The sequence below is a fragment of the Cynocephalus volans genome, chromosome 17 (assembly GCF_027409185.1).
Source record: "Cynocephalus volans isolate mCynVol1 chromosome 17, mCynVol1.pri, whole genome shotgun sequence".
NCBI lineage: Eukaryota > Metazoa > Chordata > Mammalia > Dermoptera > Cynocephalidae > Cynocephalus > Cynocephalus volans.
The window spans coordinates 7,519,283-7,539,854 of NC_084476.1; the positions used below are offsets into that span (position 1 = coordinate 7,519,283).

A 20,572-nucleotide genomic window follows, 5' to 3' on the forward strand; every position below is an offset into this window, starting at 1 on the left:
CCCAGATGTGAGAGCCTAAGGCCACCCAGGGGGTCCTGCGCTCACCTGTCCGTCCTTGTACCAGCTGATGGTGGGTGGGGGCACAGCCCAGCACTCACACTCCAGGGTCAAGGTGCTGTTGACCTTGGTCTTCACTTCCTTCACGCTGACCTCCCCCAAGGAGTCATCTTTAGAGATGGAAGGTGGGACTGAAAACCACAAGGGGGTCTGAGAAGTGGGCCTGGGGGGAGGGCTGCTGAGACCCTGAGCTCACCCTCGTCTTGGGGGCAGTCCCAGAAATGGGGGACTTGCTCCTAAGAGTGGAGGAATGGGGACCCTGGAAGCCAACCCATCCCCTGGACTGTTCACCTAGGTGAGAGAGAGTTTGTCTGCAATGGTCGAGGGACAGGGAGATCTGAGGCAGGGGAGCCTCTGGCTGCACCAGAAGTGGCAGAAGGAAGCCCGGACGGTGTGGCTCTGGAGTCCACGTGGCCCAAGTCCCACCTCACCTTCCCTCCTCTTAGCATCCTCAGCTCTTAATTGGGGAATGACAGAGCCCACCCCAGCTGCCTGGTGACTATCAGAGGAGACAAGCCACATAAAGCACCCTTGGGTTCCCAGGAAGCCTTCTGCCCACCCAGCTGGTGCCCTGGGGGTCCCCGACTCACTGAGGACTTCCACGTGGTAGTTCTTCATGGCCTCCCCGAGCTCATTGGTGACCACACAGGTGTACTGGCCGGCATCTTCCTTCTGGGCATTCAGGATCTGCAGCCCATGGGTACCTGAGTTGGGGGGCAGTAGCCAGGGTCACCTGGTACCTGCAGCCTCATGCCAGGCAGGAGCTTAGACTCACGCATCCCTTCCTCTGACCCAGCCTGATGGCATGTCACCTATCTCCTCACCACCCGCACCCCCCCAGAGGACATCACCTGGGAGCAGCTGGATGTTCTTGGAGGCCTCAAAAGGGGCCCCATCCTTCATCCAGGTGATTTGGGGGGAAGGGAAGGCCAGCGCCTCGCAGATCAGAGAAATGGGGTTGTTGATGGTCACGGTCACCTCCTCGTCTGCACTGTCCTCGGTCACTCCCAAGATGGTGGGGACCACTGGGGGGGGGTGGCACGGAGGGCAGTCATGAACACAGATGCCCAACCCTGGGCCCAGGGACCAGGAAAGCCTGTGCGCTGGTGCTTAGCCTAGGTGCTGTTGTACTTGCGTTACACAGACGGGACACAGGCTCAGAGGAGCCCACACATGGTGCGGCCAGACTCAAATCCAGGCTCGCGTGACCCAGAGCACGGGCTCGCCACTGCTAAGCAATACTACAGGGGAAAGCTGAATAATTTCTGCCTCAGTTTCCCCAACACCTTCCCAACATCTAGACTATCTACTAATTTAACCAGAGTGTTCCCAATTCTGTCTGTTTCCAGTTTGTACGCTTCCCTGAGCTGGGGATGGGGAGTGGGGGGCTCTTTTCCCTGCTGGGTAGAGTAGCTCTGTTTTCATTAGTCCTAACATGTCATCCTTCAAACCCTGCAAGGGACTCTCCCTTGTGCCACCAGCATTTTTAGAAACAGATTTTACTGAACTAGTCAGCGTGCTCTCGTTTGGGTAGATTCTATTTCTCCAGCCTAACAAGACAGTATGCACTACGATGTCCTGGGACAGACGGCCTGGGTGTGAACCCACCACCCTGGCACCTGGCAGAGTCGTGTCACCTCTCTAAGCCTCAGAGCTTTATCAGTGATGCAGGGACAAGAACGTCTCCCACCTCCTAGGGTCATTGTGAAGATTCAACCAATCTGGCCTGTCCAAATGCCTGGCCCGTGATAAATGTTTAATTGATATAGCTGCTAATATTATTTTGTATTGTTGTCGTCAAACTTGGAGAAATAGAAGAAAACTTAGTAGAGTGCTTTCTCGCAAGCTGTCTGCATGGAGCTGTCACCTGGATCTCCCTCTCGCCAGCACCCAGGGTGGCCAGGAGATGCCCAAACTTACCCAGGACACTAAGCTGGGAGTGTTTTGTCTTCTCCCCCACGGCATTGGTTGCGATGCAGGAGTAGTGGCCAGCACTGGACAGGTTTGCCTGGAGGACCTGCAGGAAGGCTCCATCCGGGGAGATGTGGTGGGCGTCTCCCCCAGCCAGGGGCCGGCCATCTTTGAACCACGTGACCTTGGGCTGTGGGTAGCCTGCATGCGGAGGAAAAAATGAGACAATTCAGCAGGCTTGACCAGGTTAGCCCAGGGGTCAGAGGCTGCTCCCAGACAGAGCAGGGGACATGGATTCTCCATCACAGCTCAGAGGCTCATGAAGCACAGCAAGAAACAGAAGTAGCCACCAGGCCTGGCTGGGGTGCTTTCCTCTGGGATTTGGTTGCCTTTTCTTCACTGAGGAGTAAGCAGAGATGGCTCAGTACAGACTGACAAGACAGAAAGGCGAGTGTTCCTTCCATCCATCCATCATCCATCCATCCATCCATCCATCCATCCATCCATCCATCCACCCACCCACCCACCCTTCATCCACTCATCTATACATCCATCAACCATCCATCCACCCACCTACCCATTATCCATCCATCCATCCATCCACCCATCCACTCATTCATCTTTTCACCCACCCATCCATCTACCCATCCGTCTATTCGTCTACTCACCCACCCACCCATTCATCCATCCAAACATCCATCCATTCATCTTTTAGCCTATGAGCATTAATGGAAGCCTACTCTGCCAGCCACTGGGGAAACCATGGTGACAAGGCAGCCCCTGGGTCCTCAAGAGCTCAAATGTTACAAGGCCACTATGGTCCAGTGTGGTCAGTGCTGAGACAGGGAAGCTCTGGGGCCTATGGGAGCTTAGTGGATACAGCCCTCTGGGCCAGGGGCCAACCAAAGACTCCCTGTGGAGGGTCCTGGAAGCTGAGATCTGCAGTCAGGTGAGGAGTGGGGTAGAGTGTTTGGGGCAGAGGGACAGCAAGTGCAGATGAGACTCTCAGTGGAGCAGCAGGACCAAGGCAGGCGGCAAGATCCCAAAGGTCACCCTCTTTTCCAAAACCGCCTTCCCACCCCTTCTCCCAGCCCACCACTCTGTGTGGCCCCTTACCTGTGGCGTTACATGTCAGGTGTGCAGTGTGTCCCTCAGGGACGTTGATCACCTCGTCCAGGTCCTCATTCTCAATACTGGGAGGAACTGGGAGAAGGAAGGAGACAGATGGCTACTGACTGGGGTTGGCCCACTCAGCCCACACAATCAGGAAGCAGGAAGCCAAGAGCCTAGGCTCCTCTCTTCAGTTTCCCGTGACTCAGTTTCCCCATTCCCTTGTGCCTGCTTCCACAAGGCGGTGAGTTTAATAAACATCTGCTGCTGGCTAAGTGCCAGTGCCTCTGGGAGAAGACCTTAATCAGAAGAGGGTGGATTTGGTGGTGTTGAAAATATTTGCCCCCTTCCACCTTGGATTTTTCCTACTGTTTCTAGAAAGTTTCACGGCAGCCTCAGAGCAGATGTCTCTGATGAAGCAAAGAAAACAAAGCTTAGCTTCTCGCTCCTTCCCTGTGCTGGGCCCCATGCTGTAGCATGAGCCCTTAGTGCTGGGCCCCAGGAGCTCCCAGGCGGGAGGAGAAGGATTCATGGGGCTCCCTTGGCAGTGGGGCTGCAACCTACCGAGGACCTCCACGCTGAAGTTCCTCCACACTTCCCCAGCCTCGTTGCTTGCCAGGCACGAGTAGAGGCCTCTGTCTCGCTCCTGGGCCTGAGTCATCTTCAGCATCCAGCCACCTGGGCAGGGAGAAGAGTGGGATCTGAGCAGCCTCTGTCCCCAGCCAGCTGCCCACCAGCAAGAGGGACGACCAGGCATCATAATTAAACGTGTACGTGTCTGCCTCCCACAGTGTCCCATTCCTCAAATGGGGAAACCGAGGCCCAGGAGGGTAAAGGATGGAGCTGCCTGGACATTAGGCTTGCACCGGAATAAACTTGGTGACTCTGTTCTAGCAAGAAGGAAGTGTCACCCTGGCCACCCCTCACTCTGGGGATTGGCTGGGGCTAAAGGATCAGCAATGAGCAATGTAGTCCTGGCCCAGTTCAGATCCCCACTCTACTCTGACAGACATGGTGAAAGTCCTTCTTCTCTCTAGGCCCTCACAGGATGAGCTGGCTGATCTCAGAGGAACCCAAGGGTCTCCTAAGACCAGTCTGGGGAGGGCAGATCACAGGACTGTTCCTGCACCCAGAGCAGACATCACTAGTCGATCTCCACTTTCCTTTCCGTGGGGCCCAAATGCTGTCTCTGAATTCGTATCTGCACAATGCATCAGGCAGCCCCCACCGAGTATTCGGAAGTGATGCACAGGGAGGCGTATTTACCATCTCACCACGGGATGCATAGGACAATTGATGGGTCACTGAGGCTGCGCCTCGGTGGGCCTCGAAGTGCCTGCAACATTTGGGTGGGACACTGCCTTTCTGACCTCAGTTTCCCCATCTGTATACCAGCAAGGAACATCACAAGCCAATTTGGTGAGGAGGATGAATATTCAGAAGAGAAGGTACTTGGATCAGCATTTCCAAAAGTTTGTTACTGTTCTGTGGGATGTTATATAAGCGCCAAGGGAATTTTTGTTGTTTCTGTAGGACTTATCAGAGTCTTTACTATGCAAACGTTCACTGTGGGTCTCCAGGAGGGAAGCAGAGCAGGAAGCCCATTCCAAACTTATTTAAATCCATTTTTTTCCCCCTGGAATACCTCACCTTATCAGTGTTTTAGGGTGTACTCTTTGGGGACCAGCAGCTGGAATAGTTGTTCCAACCAGGCCTGGCAGCTCGGCATCAGAGCTCATGGGCATGTAAAGGACAGAGACAGAGGCAGAGGGCCAGATCTGATTCCCAGGATACAACCCTGGCTGGCATCTTACCCGCCAAGAAGTAGGTGTCCTCCCTGGGGCTGATGGGCTCCTCCCCTCGGAACCAGCGGACCGCCGGGGGGGGGATACCCGTGGCTTCACAGAGTAGCGTCAAGGGGCTGTTCAAGGCAACAGTGATGTTGGTCCGTGGGTCCAAGTCTCCAAGGAGCTCTGGGGGCACTAGACACAAAGAAGCCACGTTCAGGGTGCAGACCAGGACTGTATGCTCCGTCCCCACCCCCCACTGACTGCCCTCCCTGAAGCGACAAGATCAGAGCTGCTCCCACTGAAGCTGTGACACCTAGTAGGGAGTGAGTAATAGCCACAGGCTGGACTTGGGGGTCAGGCAAACACCTGGGCCCTCAGTTTCTCCAGTCGCTCAGAGGGATGCCAGGAGGATTCAACAAGAACATGTGTAAGGCGCTTAGTCCAGTGCCTGGAACGGAGCAAGTGCTGAGCAAATGAGACTGGAGTCGGGGCACAGGTGAGCCCAGGTGTTTCCCTAAACCCACACATTGGATGACGTGGCAACTCTGCAGTTTGGAAGGGACATGTTCGAAAAGGAAGCCACGTTCCCCCAGGTAGGATAATGGGTAAGGCTCGGGACCAGCGATACTGCAGGGCACGATTGGGGTGGTGTCTGTAAACCGATTCCTGCCCGCCTCTCTCATCTTATCTCTTACCACTCCCTGCGTCTACTTTGAATGACACTTCAGGCATAGAGCAGAAGCTAAGTAAGTGATTGCAATGAACCAGGCTGTTCCAGACACCCTGAATGGGCTGTCACTCATCCAGGCCTTTGCAGAGTCTGTTCCCTCTGCCTGGCACACTCCTCCCTTCACCCCAGCTTAACTCCTACTCAGCTTGTATGTTTCAGCTTAAAGGTCACCTCCTCCAGGAGTCTGCCCTGATCTTTCACAACAGTGATCAGGGTCTTCCTGGTCTTTTCACAGGCCCCTGAATCCGCCCCCCACCCCCCTCCATCATATAGCAGTCACGCAGGATAGAGACCACTTATTTCACCAGTGCCCAGATCAGAGCAGGGGACAGTCAATATTGGAGGGAGGAAAGGAGGAAAGGAGGGATGCAGGGAGTAGAGAAGGAAGAAAGGGAGGGAGGGAGAGAGGGAGGGGAGGTAGATTGGGGAGAATTAGGGCTGTTGGGGTCGGTCCTGATTTTAAGAGCCATGTTGTCAGCTTCCCCCCCGACAGCAGCTCTCATTGGAGACCTGACTCCAGGAAGAAGAAAGGTGACCCCGAGAGCACAGCCTGAGGGCTGGCCTGGAGACTGAAGCGCCCTTGCCTTCCCCAACCCGACCCCATCCTGGCCTCCACCCACTGGCCGCTGGTCCTCACCCAGCACGGAGACTGCAAACCTCCTCTCCGCCCTCCCGGCCACGTTCTCAGCCACACAGCTGTAGTGTCCGGCGTGGGCAGCCCGTGCCCGCTCCACACGCAGGCTCTGGCCCTGGTTCTGCAGCCGCAGGCCAGGCTCGGCCCCCACGGGGTGGCCGTTCCTCTCCCAGGTCACTGTTGGCCGGGGTTTCCCGGTGGCGTTGCACTCCAGGGTGGCCTCCCCATCCTGGACCACAGAGACCTGTGTGGGGGGCTCCCGGGGGCCAGCAGTCTGAGGGGGAACTGAGGTGGGGAGAAAGCACGTCAGGGAGAGCCTGGGAGCACTCACCAGGGGCCAGCAGACATACCCTATTCAGGCCTGTGTCCCCCTGCCACTCACTGGCCGTGTGACCTCGGCTAGGTAACCTCACCTCTCTGGACCTCCTTTTCCTTCTCTATTATAATGGGCCTCACTGCCTCCTGTCCCACACCCTGGGGACCCTGGGCGGGCCTGCTTTTTGGGGACAAGCTCCCAGCACAGCCCTTTCAGGATCTGTGAGGGGTTTCCCTCAGGAACCAAACCAGAGGCTTCCCGGAGCTTAAGCAGTCGTTGGGACTGATCAGGATGGGGGATTATTCCACAGGTGGGTGTCTCCCCAAGACACAGAACGGCACTTTTCTTTTTTTTTTTTTTTCTTTCCTTTTTTTTAAAAAAAAATTTATTTTGACATTACTTGTACAGATTTGTGGGGTGCAGTGTGTTATTTCAGTACACGCGTTTACCGCACCATGATTCACTTAGGGCAGAGAGCGTTGTTTTAATTTCACCCCTGCAGGACGAGCAGATGGAGATTTCGGTTTCCATTATACATAGGAAGTTCATATAAATTTTACATTTCTTCCATATTTCCAACTGCTTCAAGATGCTTTTTCTCTGGGCCATCGGGATCATGCCACCCCCTCTCCCATGCTTAGGTTAGGAGCTGTCAGAAGCTGATGGGAAGGTGGTTAATAAAATGCCACTAATCTGAGAGAACGTGGCAGCACGCTCATCATGGCTGTTCCTGTCTTTGCTCGATTCTGGGGGTGGGGTCTGCACGCCCTTCCCGGCCCCTTCCCGGCCCCTTCCCGTCCCGGCTCACCGTGCACCTCCAGCTGCTGGTCCTGGCTGCTGGTCCCCGCCACGTTGCTGCACTCACAGGTGTATGTTCCCTCCTGGGCTGGCTGGGCCTGTCCCAGGTACAGCAGCCTCCCCACAGCTGACACGTGTTCGAGGCCGGCCCCCTCCCCAGGCAGTGGCTGACCTGGGGACAGTGAGGAAGAAGCCCTGCTCTAGAGCATTTGCAGGCACACAGGTCCTTCCACCATGGATGTTTGTCCACCACCCATTCCTGCCAACTTCTGCTCATCCCTCAGGTGCCCACTTAGACATCACCTCCTCCAGGAAGCCCTCCCTGAGTGCCAAATGTGGTCCTGACATTCCCTCTGAGCACCAGCCCCCACTCTTCCTGCGGAGCTTCTCCCCATCACAGATCTGCCTACAGGTGATTTGTCTGAATCCCACCCTGGCCTGGGCCCTCCAGAATGGTAGACCCTGCCTCTCTTTCCCCCTGGGATCCTCAGAGGCTCCCCAGGGCCTGGCATACAGCAGGGCTCAGCTCAGTGAAGGCTACTGAATGGATGAACTGCCCATCTAGCGACAGTGGCCCGAGGAGGGAAACCCAGCAGCTGGTACACCCAGCAGCAAGAAGACCCTGTTGTAAGGGAAGGATTTGTAGGCCTTGAGCTGCTGGATTAAGCACTCCCGCACCTGCTGATGGAGGAACAGATCTCTGCGAAGAATGTCCTGGCAGGGGCGGAGGCCCAGGGGCCCTCTGACAGCACCTCCTCCTCCTGCCTTCTCCTCTCTGCCCTGGGGACCACAGCCTATCTGGCTGCTCCCAGGTTGATTCTTGCCCAGACCTCTCCTCTGAGCTCCAGACACCTACATCTCTACCCGTTTGACATCTCATCGGGTGTCTAATGGACATCTCAAAATTATCACACCCCAAACTCCAGGTCTTCTCCCCAAACTTGCCCCCAAAGCCTCCCATCCCAGGGATGACAGCTCCACTCTCCCCCGTCCTCCTGGTCTCCTCCTTCTTCTCACTCCCCTTCCAACCGGTCAGGAAATCCCACCAGCACCACCTTCGAACTACGTCCAGGCCCCGGCCCCTCCCAGCACCTCACGGCTCCCCCCGAGTCCAGGCGGCCAGCGTCTCTCGCCTGGAGTCCTGCATGAGCCTCCTTGCTGGCCAATCCTGCCCCTGCCCCCAGTGGTCTTTTCTCATGATGGCTGGCAGGGTAGCCCTGCTACAGTGTAAGTCATACGGTGTCCCTTCTCTGTCCAGAGCCCTGCAGTGGCCCCTTCTCACTCAAGGTAAAAAGCCAAGATACTTACAATGGGTCTGGTCTAACCCCCACCGCTCTGGTGACCATCTCCTGCAATCGTCCCCCAGGGTGACTCTGCTCCAGCCTCACTGGCCTCTTTGCTGTTCTTCAAACATGCTTGGCTCATTCCTGCCCCAGGACCTTTGCACTGACCATCGCCTCTGCCTAGAGTGCTTTTCCCTGAGATACTCTCATGGCTGTCCTCACCTTCTTCAAGTCTGCTTGCTCAAACGTCCCTGGCCACTGAACTGAAAACTGCAATCCTACCCCCCAGGACATCTTCTCCCCCTTCCAGACTTTGTTTTCCTCCATAGCACTTACCCCCTAAGGTAGCAAGTCATTCACTAACTTCTTGTTTATTATCTGATGCCTTCACCGTGCTGGTGAGGACTTGTCTGTTTTGTATGCTGTAACCCCACTGCCTAGAACAGGGCCCGGCACAGAGAGGCTCTCAATAAATATTGGTTGAATGAATTCCAAACATTATTGAGCACCTATTTTGTATCAGGCAGTGAACTTGGGATTCAGTGGTAGCCACGACAGTTCGCCTCACTGGGCTCATAGACTAATGGAGGAGCAGATATGGAAGGACTAAGGTGGGTGACGCATGCCAAGTTATCACACAGAGGCTGCACCATTGAGGCCCTGCCCCAGCCAGGAGGGCTTCCTGGAAGAAGCAACATCTGAAGTGAGCTCAAATCAATCCAGTTCTCATTGGCTGGGAAGGGGTCAGGGGGCCCTTCAGGCTTGGGGACTGAGCAGAGAGGGGCTGGGGGAAGTGTCACTTCTGTAACCGGCACCCCATCCCCTAGAGGTATAAGTCCACCATCTCAGCTAGGCTCTGGGGTGGGGGATGGGGAGCAGCCTCCCTGTGCTGGGCCAGGGCAGCAATCCTACCGTCCTTCCTCCAGGAGATCTTGGGGAAGGGGATGCCCCGGCATTCGCAGGACAGCCTGGCAGGGTGCCCCTCGCTCACGGTCAGGGTGCGGGGCTCCCTTGAGGGGAACACTGGAGCAACTGAGTCAGAGAAGAGAATGGGTGAAGTAGTGGGCGACTGGGATGGGGAAGGGACTGGGAGGTAAGGGAGGGTGGAGTGGGGCTGTATCCTGGGACCCAAGCGAGGCAGCACCCCCTCCCCCACCACAGAGTCCGGGAGCCACCCAGCCTGGGAGATGCTTACCCCAGACATTCAGGTTGTAGTGTTTCTCCGAGCGGCCCACCTGGTTCAGGGCCTCACAGGTGTAGCGGCCTGTGTCCCACACCTCTGCCCTGTCCACCTGGCCGGGAACAGAGACAACCCATCGGCAGGGGCAGCTCAGAGACAGGGTCAACCCTGACAGACTGTGCGACCTCAGGCACAATGTTACCTTGCTGAGCCCAACCTCCCCAATGGGAAAATGGAGGCAATGAAAGCACCTCCCCCACCAATTGGACAGTGAAGCTTCCAGAAGTCTGTGCCTGCAACAGTCCTGACATGAGCCCACCCCTGGAGAGCAGCCTGCCAGCCTCCCCCACTTGCCATCCACAGCCCAAACCTGCCAAGGGGGTGGGCACGTGCCCGGCAGACCCGCTCTGGCCCTGGATTTGCTCCCAGGCTCTCAGAAAGTCCAATGTGACAGACCAGAGGAAAGGTGGAGGGTAAAGGATGGGGGGGACATGACCTTGGGGGCCAGATCTTGACACAGGGGGTGGGACTGGGCTGTGGCTTTGAAGAATGAAGGGAAAGGAGGGGAAGCCAAACTTTGATGCTCAGAGTTGGGAACGATCCTATCATGAGATGTAGAGGGGTCGGGGGAGGAGGAGCAGACTGGTGCAGCAGGTTCTCCCCAACAGCTGGAGACACTGGCCATCCCCTGCAGGGCTTGCAGGTCACACTGAGCTCAACTGATGCTCTTGGGGGTTCTGGGACGCCCACAGGCCTGGCCCTGCCCGGGACTCAGCTCCGCCAAAAGGTGGGGGTGGGTTGGCCGGCCGGGAGGCCACGCACCTCCAGCAAGGCCTTGTCTGCGGAAAGGCGGACCCCCGGCCGCAGCTCCAGGGGCTGCCCGTCCTTCCGCCAGCTCAGCACGGGAGGGGGCACGGCGTGGCTCCGGCACTCCAGGGCCACTGACTCGTTGGCCACAATGGACACATTCAGCTCTTCTCCGAGGATGCTCGGGGGCACTGTGGGAGGGGGCAGGGAGGGGCTCTCTCAGGCCTTTGGGGTGGGGCCGGCAGAACAGGGCCATGACCTGGGTCAGGGCAGCCACTTCCAGCAGCCAGGAGCAAAATCAGCAGATGGGGAGTCCCCGCTAGGACTGGGGCCCGTTCCTGAGCCTCAACCTGCTTCCCACCCCTCACCTGCCTGCACAGTCTTTCTTCAAAAGGAGGCCCCCAAATCTGAGAAACATGGGTGGATTGTAACAATAGCCATGTCCTGGATGGGACGTTGTCCTAGAGTTCTGGAAGATGTTACCCACTCAGGGGAACTGGGTAAAGGAAACTCAGATTATCTCTGTACTGTTTCTCTTTTCCTTTTTTTTTTTCTGTATTGTTTCTTACAACTGTATGTGAATCTACAATAATATACAATTATCTCAAAGTTTTAAAAATTTAATTATATTTTCATTTTTTAAAAAATGCTAAAAAGCAGTTTCCAGAACCACCTTTTCCCCTCGAGACAAAAATAACTAGTGCAGCATGGCAGTTACGAACACAGGGCCTGGAGTCAGAGCTCCGGGGCTGGGGTCCTGTGCTCTACCACCGGCTCGAGTGGGTCCCTGAGACGCTACTCGGCGCCTCTGGGCCTTGGTTTCCTCATCTGTAAAATGGGCCTAATGAACATCCGTGAGATGAAATTCGATGGCACAGGTTGGTGCTTGGGCACATGATACCTGTTAGCTCTGACCTAACGCCAGCGAAGAGAAAGAGCTAGAACCGAAGGCTTCCTCACACCCCTGCCCAAGACTCCACATTTCCCAGATTCTTTCTTGTGCCTCCACAGAGGTACAAAGACATTAAAAAACAATCGCAACCATAACCTTGTGCTCCGATGAGCTTAGTGAGTCCCCATGACAACCACTGAGGTAGGTGCTATCCTTCCCCCCATTTTACAGATGAAGAAATGGAGGCCCAGACAAGCAAAGTGATCAGCTCAAGGTCATGGAGGCACGACACTCAAGAGCCATTGTTCCTAACCACCACCCCACACTGCCTTTCCAGAATGGACGGACACCCCCATTTGACCCAGAACAGTGAGAAGCTGCGCCTCCTGACTCTCGACCAGTTCTCCTCCTACCACTTCATGCTCCTTCCACCTCTCCCCTGAACACGGAGCTCCTGGCCATGCAGGGCCACCCCCGCCCACCCATTCAGCTCACACTCCAGACAGGTCTTGGGGCGTTCAACTGACCCCCACTTGAAGGCAGCCACGTGTCAGGCAGCACCTCCTCCATCCAACCACCCTCTCTCCCTTTGGATGTGGTCAGGGACACTCCCACCCAATCTTCCTGGAGCTGCTGGTCTGGACCATGTGGCCTTCCTGGCCTGCGACTCACTGTGGACTTGTAGGATGACATCCCGGCGGTCCTCGCCCACTGCATTTACAGCCACGCAGGAGTAGCTGCCAGAGTCGGAGGCCCGGGCACTGGCCAAAGTGAGGACCCGGCCCCCAGGGAAGACCTGTGAGCCCAGAGGAAAGCCCGCGTCCCACTGTGGCATACCACAGGGGACAGCACCCCACCTTCACAAGCTGGCCCTGCCACCAAGCACACCTGGACAGCCTGTCCCAGACCCCTAGATCCCCCGCAACACAGGGCCTCTGCTGGTTGGAGGGCAGTCACATGGGTCTGCCAAGAGTTCACTAGAGCCACACTGCCCACTCGCCACATGGCTAGTGAGCCCTTGAAATGTGGCCAGTGCAAATTGAGATGGGCCACAAGTGCAAAATACACAGTGGTTTCAGAGAGCTAGTGGGAAAAAAACCCGTAAAATGTCTCATTAATAATTTTCCACATTTGTTCTATGATGAAATGAAACCATTTTGGATATATTGGATCAACTAACATGTATTATTAAAATTGTGACACCTGTTTCTTCTCACTCATTCTAATGTGGCTACAAGAACATTTTAAATGACATACATGGCTCTGTTCGTGGCATGCACTGTGTGCCTGTCGGGTGGCGCAGCTCCAGGCAGCTCTGTTCAGTATCCCCTCCCTCCCCCCTCCAGACCGTGGTCCCAGACACATGACTTCTCCTTCACCCTAAGGTCCCAGGGCCTGACTTCTGCTCCTGGCACCTTTCAGAGGCCCAGAGGTTGGACCAGTGCCTCCCAGCACTACTGACCTGGAAGCCCGGGGTCCCTGCCATGGACACAGGGTTTCCATCCTTCAGCCACATCAGTGTGGGGTTGGGGGCACCAGTGGCATTACAGGTCAGCCGGACGGGGGCGTTGAGAAGCACGGGGCCTGGCAGGCTGGGCGGCAGTGTGATTCGTGGTGGCACTGCAGGACGGGAGTGGCACGGGGCATAGGTTGAGCCCCATGTGGGGGAAGCAGGCAGGGCCCCGGCTGGGTACCCCCACAGGAGTGCACAGTCACAAACAAAAGCACAGGGACAGCCGTCCCGACACAGGCAGGCCAGGACTGCTCGTCTTCTCCTTTGAACACCACCATGAGGCTTCTACAGATGGGAAACTGAGGCCCAGAGAGGGGAAGCCGATAGAGTGCCACAAATACTAGCTTAGCACGAGGACAGCCATGTTAGAGCCTAATGCTGAGGAGAGAACTCTGCTGGAACAATGAACTGTCACCGCGGTATGTAGGAGGAATAAACCGGAGCCATTGCTCAGCAACTTGCAAAACTAAGTCTTGTTTGCAGCTGCAGGCATCCTGGGAAGGAGAAAATGCCAGAGCCAAGCAGTCTGACTGCAGGCTTCACAGGACAGAGCCCAGGGTCGGAGATTAAGACAGGCTGATCAGCGCGTAGTCACTGACCCCAACCCTGCTGCATCTTCCACTACACTTCTCATGTGTCCCTTTGTCTTATATAATCCTCCCCCAAAACCCTAGGACTCAGAGACAGTGCTAGACCACCTCCTCAGATGTCTGATAATAAACTTCCTGCCTCACACCAACATGTGCGACTGATGAGTCTTTTGTTTCTGAGCTGAGAGCAGTGGGACCTGGGCACCGGTAACAAAGTCACCTGCCCAAGGTGCACCAGCTAGGAAGCAGCAGACACAGCACTTGGACGTGGCCTCCGGTCAGCAGGAGGTCATTTATCATGGGGAGGGTGTGGGGAGCAAGAGTGAGGGCCCGGGGACACTTTCATGTCCCAGCTCAGAGCTATCAGCTGAAACACTATCTTACAGGCATCCCTCTTGGGGAGAAAATGGTCAGAAGATTCCAGTCCATCTGGGAGGCATGAGCCACGATGCCCAGGGTCCCAGGCCCCTGCCTAGCTGCCCGCTTCTCTCAGGATAAAGACTCAACCTCTCCCACAGCCCCCACATGGCCACCAGTACCACCCCAGCCCCTCCTCTTATTGTTTTGTAAGTTCCAGAACTCCTGACCTCCTTTCAGTTTCTCAAATTCCCCGGGTCTCTGCAGAGACAGAGCAGGTGTCAGTTTAGGTACCCAGATGTCAAAGATGCCTCGTGGACTCTCCAGGCCAGGGCAGGGCTGGTTACAGGCACTTGCCTGCAACTCATGTCTACTGGCTCTTTTCATGATTGTCATGATGTCATACTTTGGGTAATGATCTAATTACTGTTTCCTACACTAGACTGAAAACTCCTATGTCTGTCTCATTCAGGAATGTAGCCCCAGGGTCTGCCCCAGAGCATGTACTCGATAAATGTGGGTAGATAGAGGATGGAGAGATGGAAGGATGGATGGATGAATGGATGGGTGGGTGGGCAAAGGGACTGTCAGATGGGTGGGTGGATGGATGGTTGAATCAGCGGACACACGGTTGGATGTCTGCATGCACGGATGGAAGGATGGCTGTCAGATGGGTGGGTGAGTAGGGGGATGAACGGAGGGGTGACGCACAGACTAACAGACAGACAAATGGACGGAAACACAACTTTTTGGACAAGGGCCCCTGTAGTCCCAAGGCAGCTCACCATTGACTCGCAGGCCAAACCACAGCTCCGTGCTGCCTGCCACATTGGAGGCCACACAGCGGTAGCTCCCAGCATTGGACAGCCGGGCTCGCTCAATGCGCAGAACTCTCCCATCAGCTGACACTGCCACTCCCGTCTGGGCAGAGACAGGCTGGTGGCCCTTGAACCAGGAGACATCTAGGGAAGAGAAGATAGGTGCAAGGGGTCCTGCCAGCCCTTCAGACTCTGCTGGTGTAGCTGGCATCCAAGAGAAGCTTCCAGGGCGGCCACACTTTCTTTCAGGCACTGGAGAAAGCCAGAGTTCTTCAGGAAGGAGGTGGAACAGGGCAGTGTCGCCTGAGGCAGGACCCAGGGCAGAGAGCAAGCCCCATGAGTGGAGGCTGAGGCAGTCAGGAGCAGGGACAGTCAAACCCAGCTGGGCCTCCTCATCTCCTCTCCCACCAGGAGACCTCTCGGCAGGGACAGCTGTGGAGTAGGACACGGGCCACCCCAAAACAGCAGCCTCACTCTCAGGGAGGGGCCGCTTCCATCATCAGCTCCCGTCCATCCTGCCAGGGCTCATCCCAGAAAACACCAGGGTGCCCCATGGGAAGGGCAGACACCCTATAAAGCAGCTGGGCCTGGTTCAGATGGGGGCTTCCTCCTGGGGCCACAATAAGCCCCATCCCATCCTGTATGTCCAACCCCCACACCCAGCCCCAGGCGTCCAGCCCTTTCCTGAACTGCTGGTCTAGAGAAGAGGCCCAGATGGTGACTCAGAGGTCCTGGTCCTCGCCCCCAGCCCTGGGGCAGCCCTGCGAAGTTGCAGACTCTAAGCAAAAGCACTGCAAGTTTGCTTTGGACACCAGCAAAGGCTCTGGGCCCGGGTGGTGACCTGATGTGATGGGCACTGGATAAAAGCTGCTGAGGAGGAAGAGAGGAAAACAGGAGAAGCAGGGGCCTGCTCACTTGTCCCCATTATTTCCACAGCCAGAGTGGCACCCAGGATACATGTCGACCCCATTAGATGGGGAACAGGCTTTCAGCCAAGAAGAGGGGTCTTACCAGGAGGGGGCACACCTGAAGCCAGACACTCCAAGGTCACCGAGGCATTTTCCAGCACTGCCTTGTTGACTGGCCCTGGCTCGATGTTGGGGGGCACTAGGGGGAGACAAGGAGAGATCCGGCTTTGTGGTGTGAGCTCTGGGTACCTCCTATCCCAGACATCCCCAATGCCCCTCCCAGTCTTCCCAGGAGTTGGGGCATCATGGGCTCTAAATCGGCTCAGGTCCTTGACCAGGAAACCCCACTCCTGGAACCAAGCCCTCGAACAAGAGCAAAGGCTACAATCTTTACTGCAATCGTACAAGGGTCACCCCAGCACCAGCGCCTCAGGAAGAGCCAACAGCCAGCACAACAGGGTGGTGGAATCCCATGCAGATGTGGCAAGTGACAAGGGCAGGGATTTGCTTGCAAATGAACCCAAATAATGAATAAAACAAGCAAAGGTAGATCTGAATGAGGGCAAGGCCTACCGCTGCAAATCCCACCAAAAACAACAGAAAGGGGCCACAGGGCATCCCCTATGCTTTCACCTCAGACTCCCCACTTCTGAAGTTAAGGGCACATCTGTGATTGTAAAATCTCCTCCCCTCCTGACCCCAGGGTCCTCCAGAGACCACCCGCCATCCCTGAACCTGGGCCCCACTGGTAACCACATCCTCACCCAAAACCTTTAGCGCCACGTCCCTCCTGCTCTCCCCAGCCAGGTTAGTGGCGGCACAAGTGTAGATGCCTTCGTCCCTCAGGTCCACCTTTTCAATCTGGAAGGAGGAGCAGGGCAGTGGGGGGGAATGGGACTGTGACTGTGGGGGAAGCCACAGGGCCTGGGCCTGGAGGGGAGTCGGAGTGATGATGGGACGTGGTGAGTGGCCAAGCTGCTGCTGGCCCCCAGGGATGGAGACGCGAGGCATGGGGACATGTTTGGCTCTGGGGTAGTTATGAGCCGAGCACTCACATTCCAGGGGTTCCTCTGGTCTCTAGGCGCACTCCTCCCTCCCCCCACCGTTTTCTCTCTCTGTCACCTGAAGCTCTGAGACCTGGAATAGGCTAAGGGCCCCCTCCCCTCTTCAGACCCGTCACCCCAAGGTCCACCGAGCTTTTCCAGGCTGAGAGGGCTCTGTGCCTGTCCTACCCCCAGGCTGCCAGGGCCTTCCTTGGGGTCTCCAGTTCCCCTAAAGAGCAGCCCCTCCACCTGTGTCCAGCTGCCCCACCAACCCTGGGGACCCTGCATGTACCTGCAGTTTCCCCCCTGAGGCTGCCAGGGCCATCCCATTCTTCCACCAGCGGAGGCTTGGGGTAGGCACCCCAGCCCCTACACACTGGAGGGTCAAAGGCCGCAGGAAAGGGGCTGTGATGTTCTCACCCCCGATGATGATGACGGATGGGAGCTCTGGCAGGAGGAGAGGTGGGGAGAGCTCAGGTCAGGGTCTGGAGGGGTGCTGTGGACCTCCAGAAACCCCCCAATGCCTGAGGGTGAGGAGGTGGCCTTTCAGGGCTGGGACAAGGGCTGGCCTCTAGCTTCCCTCCACCCTACCCCCCAGACACCTGGCTTAGGGGATAGGGCTCCAGACTGGGAGCCAGAAGAGCAGGTCTTCCCCTCTAAAAGTTCTCCAATCCATACAATCCTGAGCACAAAAATTTTCCCATCCATCCATCCACCCACCCACCCATCCACTTGTCTGTCTATCCATCCATCCTTCTATGCATCCATATGTGCACTGAACATATACGCTGTGCCCAAAACTGTATTAGCCCCTGGACACAGCAGAGAAAGGAGGCCACCGTACTGCCCTCTCAGAGCTCACAGAGCTGGACAGCAGAGATGGAGAAGCAAACAAGCAATCTCAGGTGCAGACTAGAAACATGGTGGACTAGGAAGGCTTCCTCGAGGAAGGGATGTTTTAGGACAGACCTGAGAGGTAGGGAGGAGCTAGGCAGGTAAAGAAGAGGGAGAAAGTTCCAGGCAGAGGGAACAGCACACGCAGACTCAGATGAGACAGCAAAAACGTTGATGTATAGAAAGGATCGAATGAACTCCAGGTGGTCAGCATAAAGACAGCGAGTGCAGAGAGGAGGGCAGGACAGGAAGGGAGGCCTGGGGGCTGCACAGGACAGATGACAAATGCAATAAGCCGCCGAGACCAGCCTCTCACACCCACGTCCATTGGGGGATCTGGGAAGCCCAGCCCAGAAATGTTGTCCAGAGGTGACCAGCCCTTTGTCCTTCCCAGGTCCACCAGGCTTGACACAGGCCCAGATGGCCACAGCCCTCTGGCTCCACCCACCCCTGGCATCTAGGGCAGCTCACGGCCCCAGAACCCCGGGCACCCACTCACCATGCACAGACACCTCCACCTCGGCCCCGGCAGTGCCTGCCTCGTTGGTGGCCTGGCAGGCGAAAAGGCCTGCGTGGGCCAGCTCCACACGGTCAATGTGCAGTGTGGCCCCTTGTGAGGTCACCTGCACCCCGGCCAGCTCCTCTGCTGGGCGGCCATTATGCAGCCACCTAAGGCGTGCAGGGAGGGGGACAGGTCAGCCTGAGGCTGGCAAAGGCCGGACTGGGCAAGACAAGCCAGGATGCTTGAAGCACCTCCCGCCCGCTCTCCTCGTCCCAGGCTCTGTGGTCTGTCACACTCCTGGGAACAGGGGCGGCTCCCTTCCCCACCTACCCCCTCAGCACGCACTCTGCCCACCCCCAATGCTGGCCTCCACCCCCCATACGCACTGGATGGTGGGCACCGGGGAGCCTGAGGCCTGGCAGGGAAGTTCCAGGGGCTGTCCCACGATGGTCGTCACCTGGCCCAAGCCTTCAGCCACCAGGAGCTGCGGGGGCACTGCGGGCAGGAGCCACCATTTGGAGCTGAGCAAACCCTGGCCTCAAGTCTTCCCAAGTCTGCAGTGCCCTCAGAGCAAGGCCCAGCCTCACCTTACCCTTCGAGTCGCCCAAGAGTGGTCCCTCCTCCAGGAGGCCTCTGAGGGACACCCCGAGGCTGGGTGAGGGGCTCTCCCAGCTCTCCCCGCACAGGCACGGGCCCTTTCCCCCAGCAGGCCGAGGACTCAGGAGTCCGGTCTGCCTTGTGCTCTGCTTTATTTCCAGTACTCACGGCGCAGCACAGTTAGTGCTGAGGATGGATCGAATGGATGGAAGAAGAAAGACCCTGCCCCACCCTGGCCTGGGACCAGCCCACAGCCCAGCTTCTGGCCTTAGGAAGTTCTCGATAAATGTCCATTCCACTGATGGAAGGCAGACGGCATCCTCCGTCCTGGGTGACCTGGCTCAGGGTCCTAGGCCCCTCCTAGCCCCACTGCCCCCAGGCCAGTCCTCAGCGTCCTTATCTGTGTCATTCAATATGGGACGCTGGTTACTTCATGTCCCTCCCCCCCCTCCAGGTCTGCTGGGGACAAGAGCACAGCAGGGGGATTGTCCATAGCCCAGGCGGCTCTGGGGGTCGGGTCTGGGCTCACCCTGCACCTCCACGGAGTACAGGAGCACGGCCTCCCCAGCAGGGCTGCTGGCCACGCAGCTGTACAGGCCTCCGGACGCCTCCCCTGGGCTCTCCAGCCTCAGCACGTCGCCACCCGGCTCCAGCCACGTCCCGTTGCTCTCTGCCACGGGCAGCCCCTCGTGGTACCAGGAGAGGGTGGGGGGTGGGTGGCCTGTGGCCACACACTCCAGTTCCACGGGTCTCCCGGCCACAGCCTTCACCACGTAGGGTCCTCCACCAGCGCCCTCGATGGTGGGTGGGACTGGGGAAGGGGCAGGGGCTGCTCAGTGGCCAGAGCCGGATGCCAGCCCCTCGGCTCTGTGTGGAGACCCCCCAGCCCCACATGCCTGCCCGTGTGAAGCGCTTTCTTCCTGCACCTCCACTAGCTGCAGCCCCCTGTCCAGGGATCACCTCCTCCAGGAAGCCTCCCCCAGACCTGGTTGGAAGCATTCACACCCTCCTGGGATCCCCGGCAGCCACCTCCCTGGGCACCGTTTGCATCTCTCTACATCCACGTGCCACCCCTGCCAGCTCATCACCAGTACAGTGAAGGCTTGTCTGTGGGTGTCTCCAGTATCTGCTGAACCCAAAGTGATGGCTACCAAGGCCAGGATGAGAGTGCAGCTCCCAGGAGCCCCTCCCTGGTCTGACGAAGAAGTTGACCGGGGTGGAGCTGATCCCTGACAGCTTGGCCTTGGGGGCTCTTATCTCAGTCGGTGATGACCCAGGGGGGCAGAATTTTAGCTGTGCTCAGAGCCCACTGTAGCCAAGCCAGAGGGGGAAATCTCCCTCTTGCCCTTGGGGGACCACCCAAGTTGCTGAGATCATTGAGCAGGGGACACACGGCAATCATGGACTAGGATGTGCTTCTCAACCTTGACTGGGGCACAAGGCCCTTTGGAAATGTAATGAAGACTTACACATGTACGTTTTCATCCCATTTCCAGGAGGTCCTCAGATCCCCAAATAAGAGCCCCTGAGCTAGCAGCTAGGCCCATCCTCAGAGGCTGCCATAGACCCCACACAGCCCAACTCCCCTTCGGGGTCCCCGGGGCTCCAGCATCCAAGCCCTTTGCATCTTGGGGGGCCAGAGCTCCTGAGCTGACTCCTCGTGAGGGGCCAGGATGACCCCTGTGGCCGGCATGCTGCCCCCTCAAGCTTCCCCAGGGGGCTGCTCAGGCCCCAGCCAGGCCACCTCCAGCCTCCCCCCCCCCCCTGAGCTCTTCTCTGCACATCCCCAGAGCCGAGCCCCCTCAGAGTCTGGCCACGCCGAGGTCAATAGCGGGAGATCTG

At 57.3% G+C, this 20,572-nt stretch overlaps 1 protein-coding gene across 1 annotated transcript in view; it reads right to left on the reverse strand.

Moving 5' to 3' along the window:
* HMCN2 (hemicentin 2) overlaps positions 1–20,572 on the reverse strand; it is a 147,134-nt gene that overhangs the window by 48,441 nt on the left and 78,121 nt on the right. The window contains exons 32-52 of the mRNA XM_063081964.1: positions 19,260–19,541; positions 18,520–18,628; positions 18,131–18,300; positions 17,030–17,184; positions 16,459–16,555; positions 15,798–15,893; positions 14,754–14,930; positions 12,971–13,128; positions 12,181–12,304; positions 10,632–10,807; positions 9,825–9,921; positions 9,542–9,661; positions 7,357–7,518; positions 6,236–6,517; positions 4,893–5,060; positions 3,643–3,756; positions 3,085–3,171; positions 1,978–2,169; positions 909–1,082; positions 648–761; positions 46–188 (exon numbers count right to left, since the gene is read on the reverse strand). Of these exons, the coding sequence (XP_062938034.1) occupies positions 46–188; positions 648–761; positions 909–1,082; positions 1,978–2,169; positions 3,085–3,171; positions 3,643–3,756; positions 4,893–5,060; positions 6,236–6,517; positions 7,357–7,518; positions 9,542–9,661; positions 9,825–9,921; positions 10,632–10,807; positions 12,181–12,304; positions 12,971–13,128; positions 14,754–14,930; positions 15,798–15,893; positions 16,459–16,555; positions 17,030–17,184; positions 18,131–18,300; positions 18,520–18,628; positions 19,260–19,541 (3,197 nt within the window). The remainder of the gene's footprint in view (positions 1–45; positions 189–647; positions 762–908; positions 1,083–1,977; positions 2,170–3,084; positions 3,172–3,642; positions 3,757–4,892; positions 5,061–6,235; positions 6,518–7,356; positions 7,519–9,541; positions 9,662–9,824; positions 9,922–10,631; positions 10,808–12,180; positions 12,305–12,970; positions 13,129–14,753; positions 14,931–15,797; positions 15,894–16,458; positions 16,556–17,029; positions 17,185–18,130; positions 18,301–18,519; positions 18,629–19,259; positions 19,542–20,572) is intronic.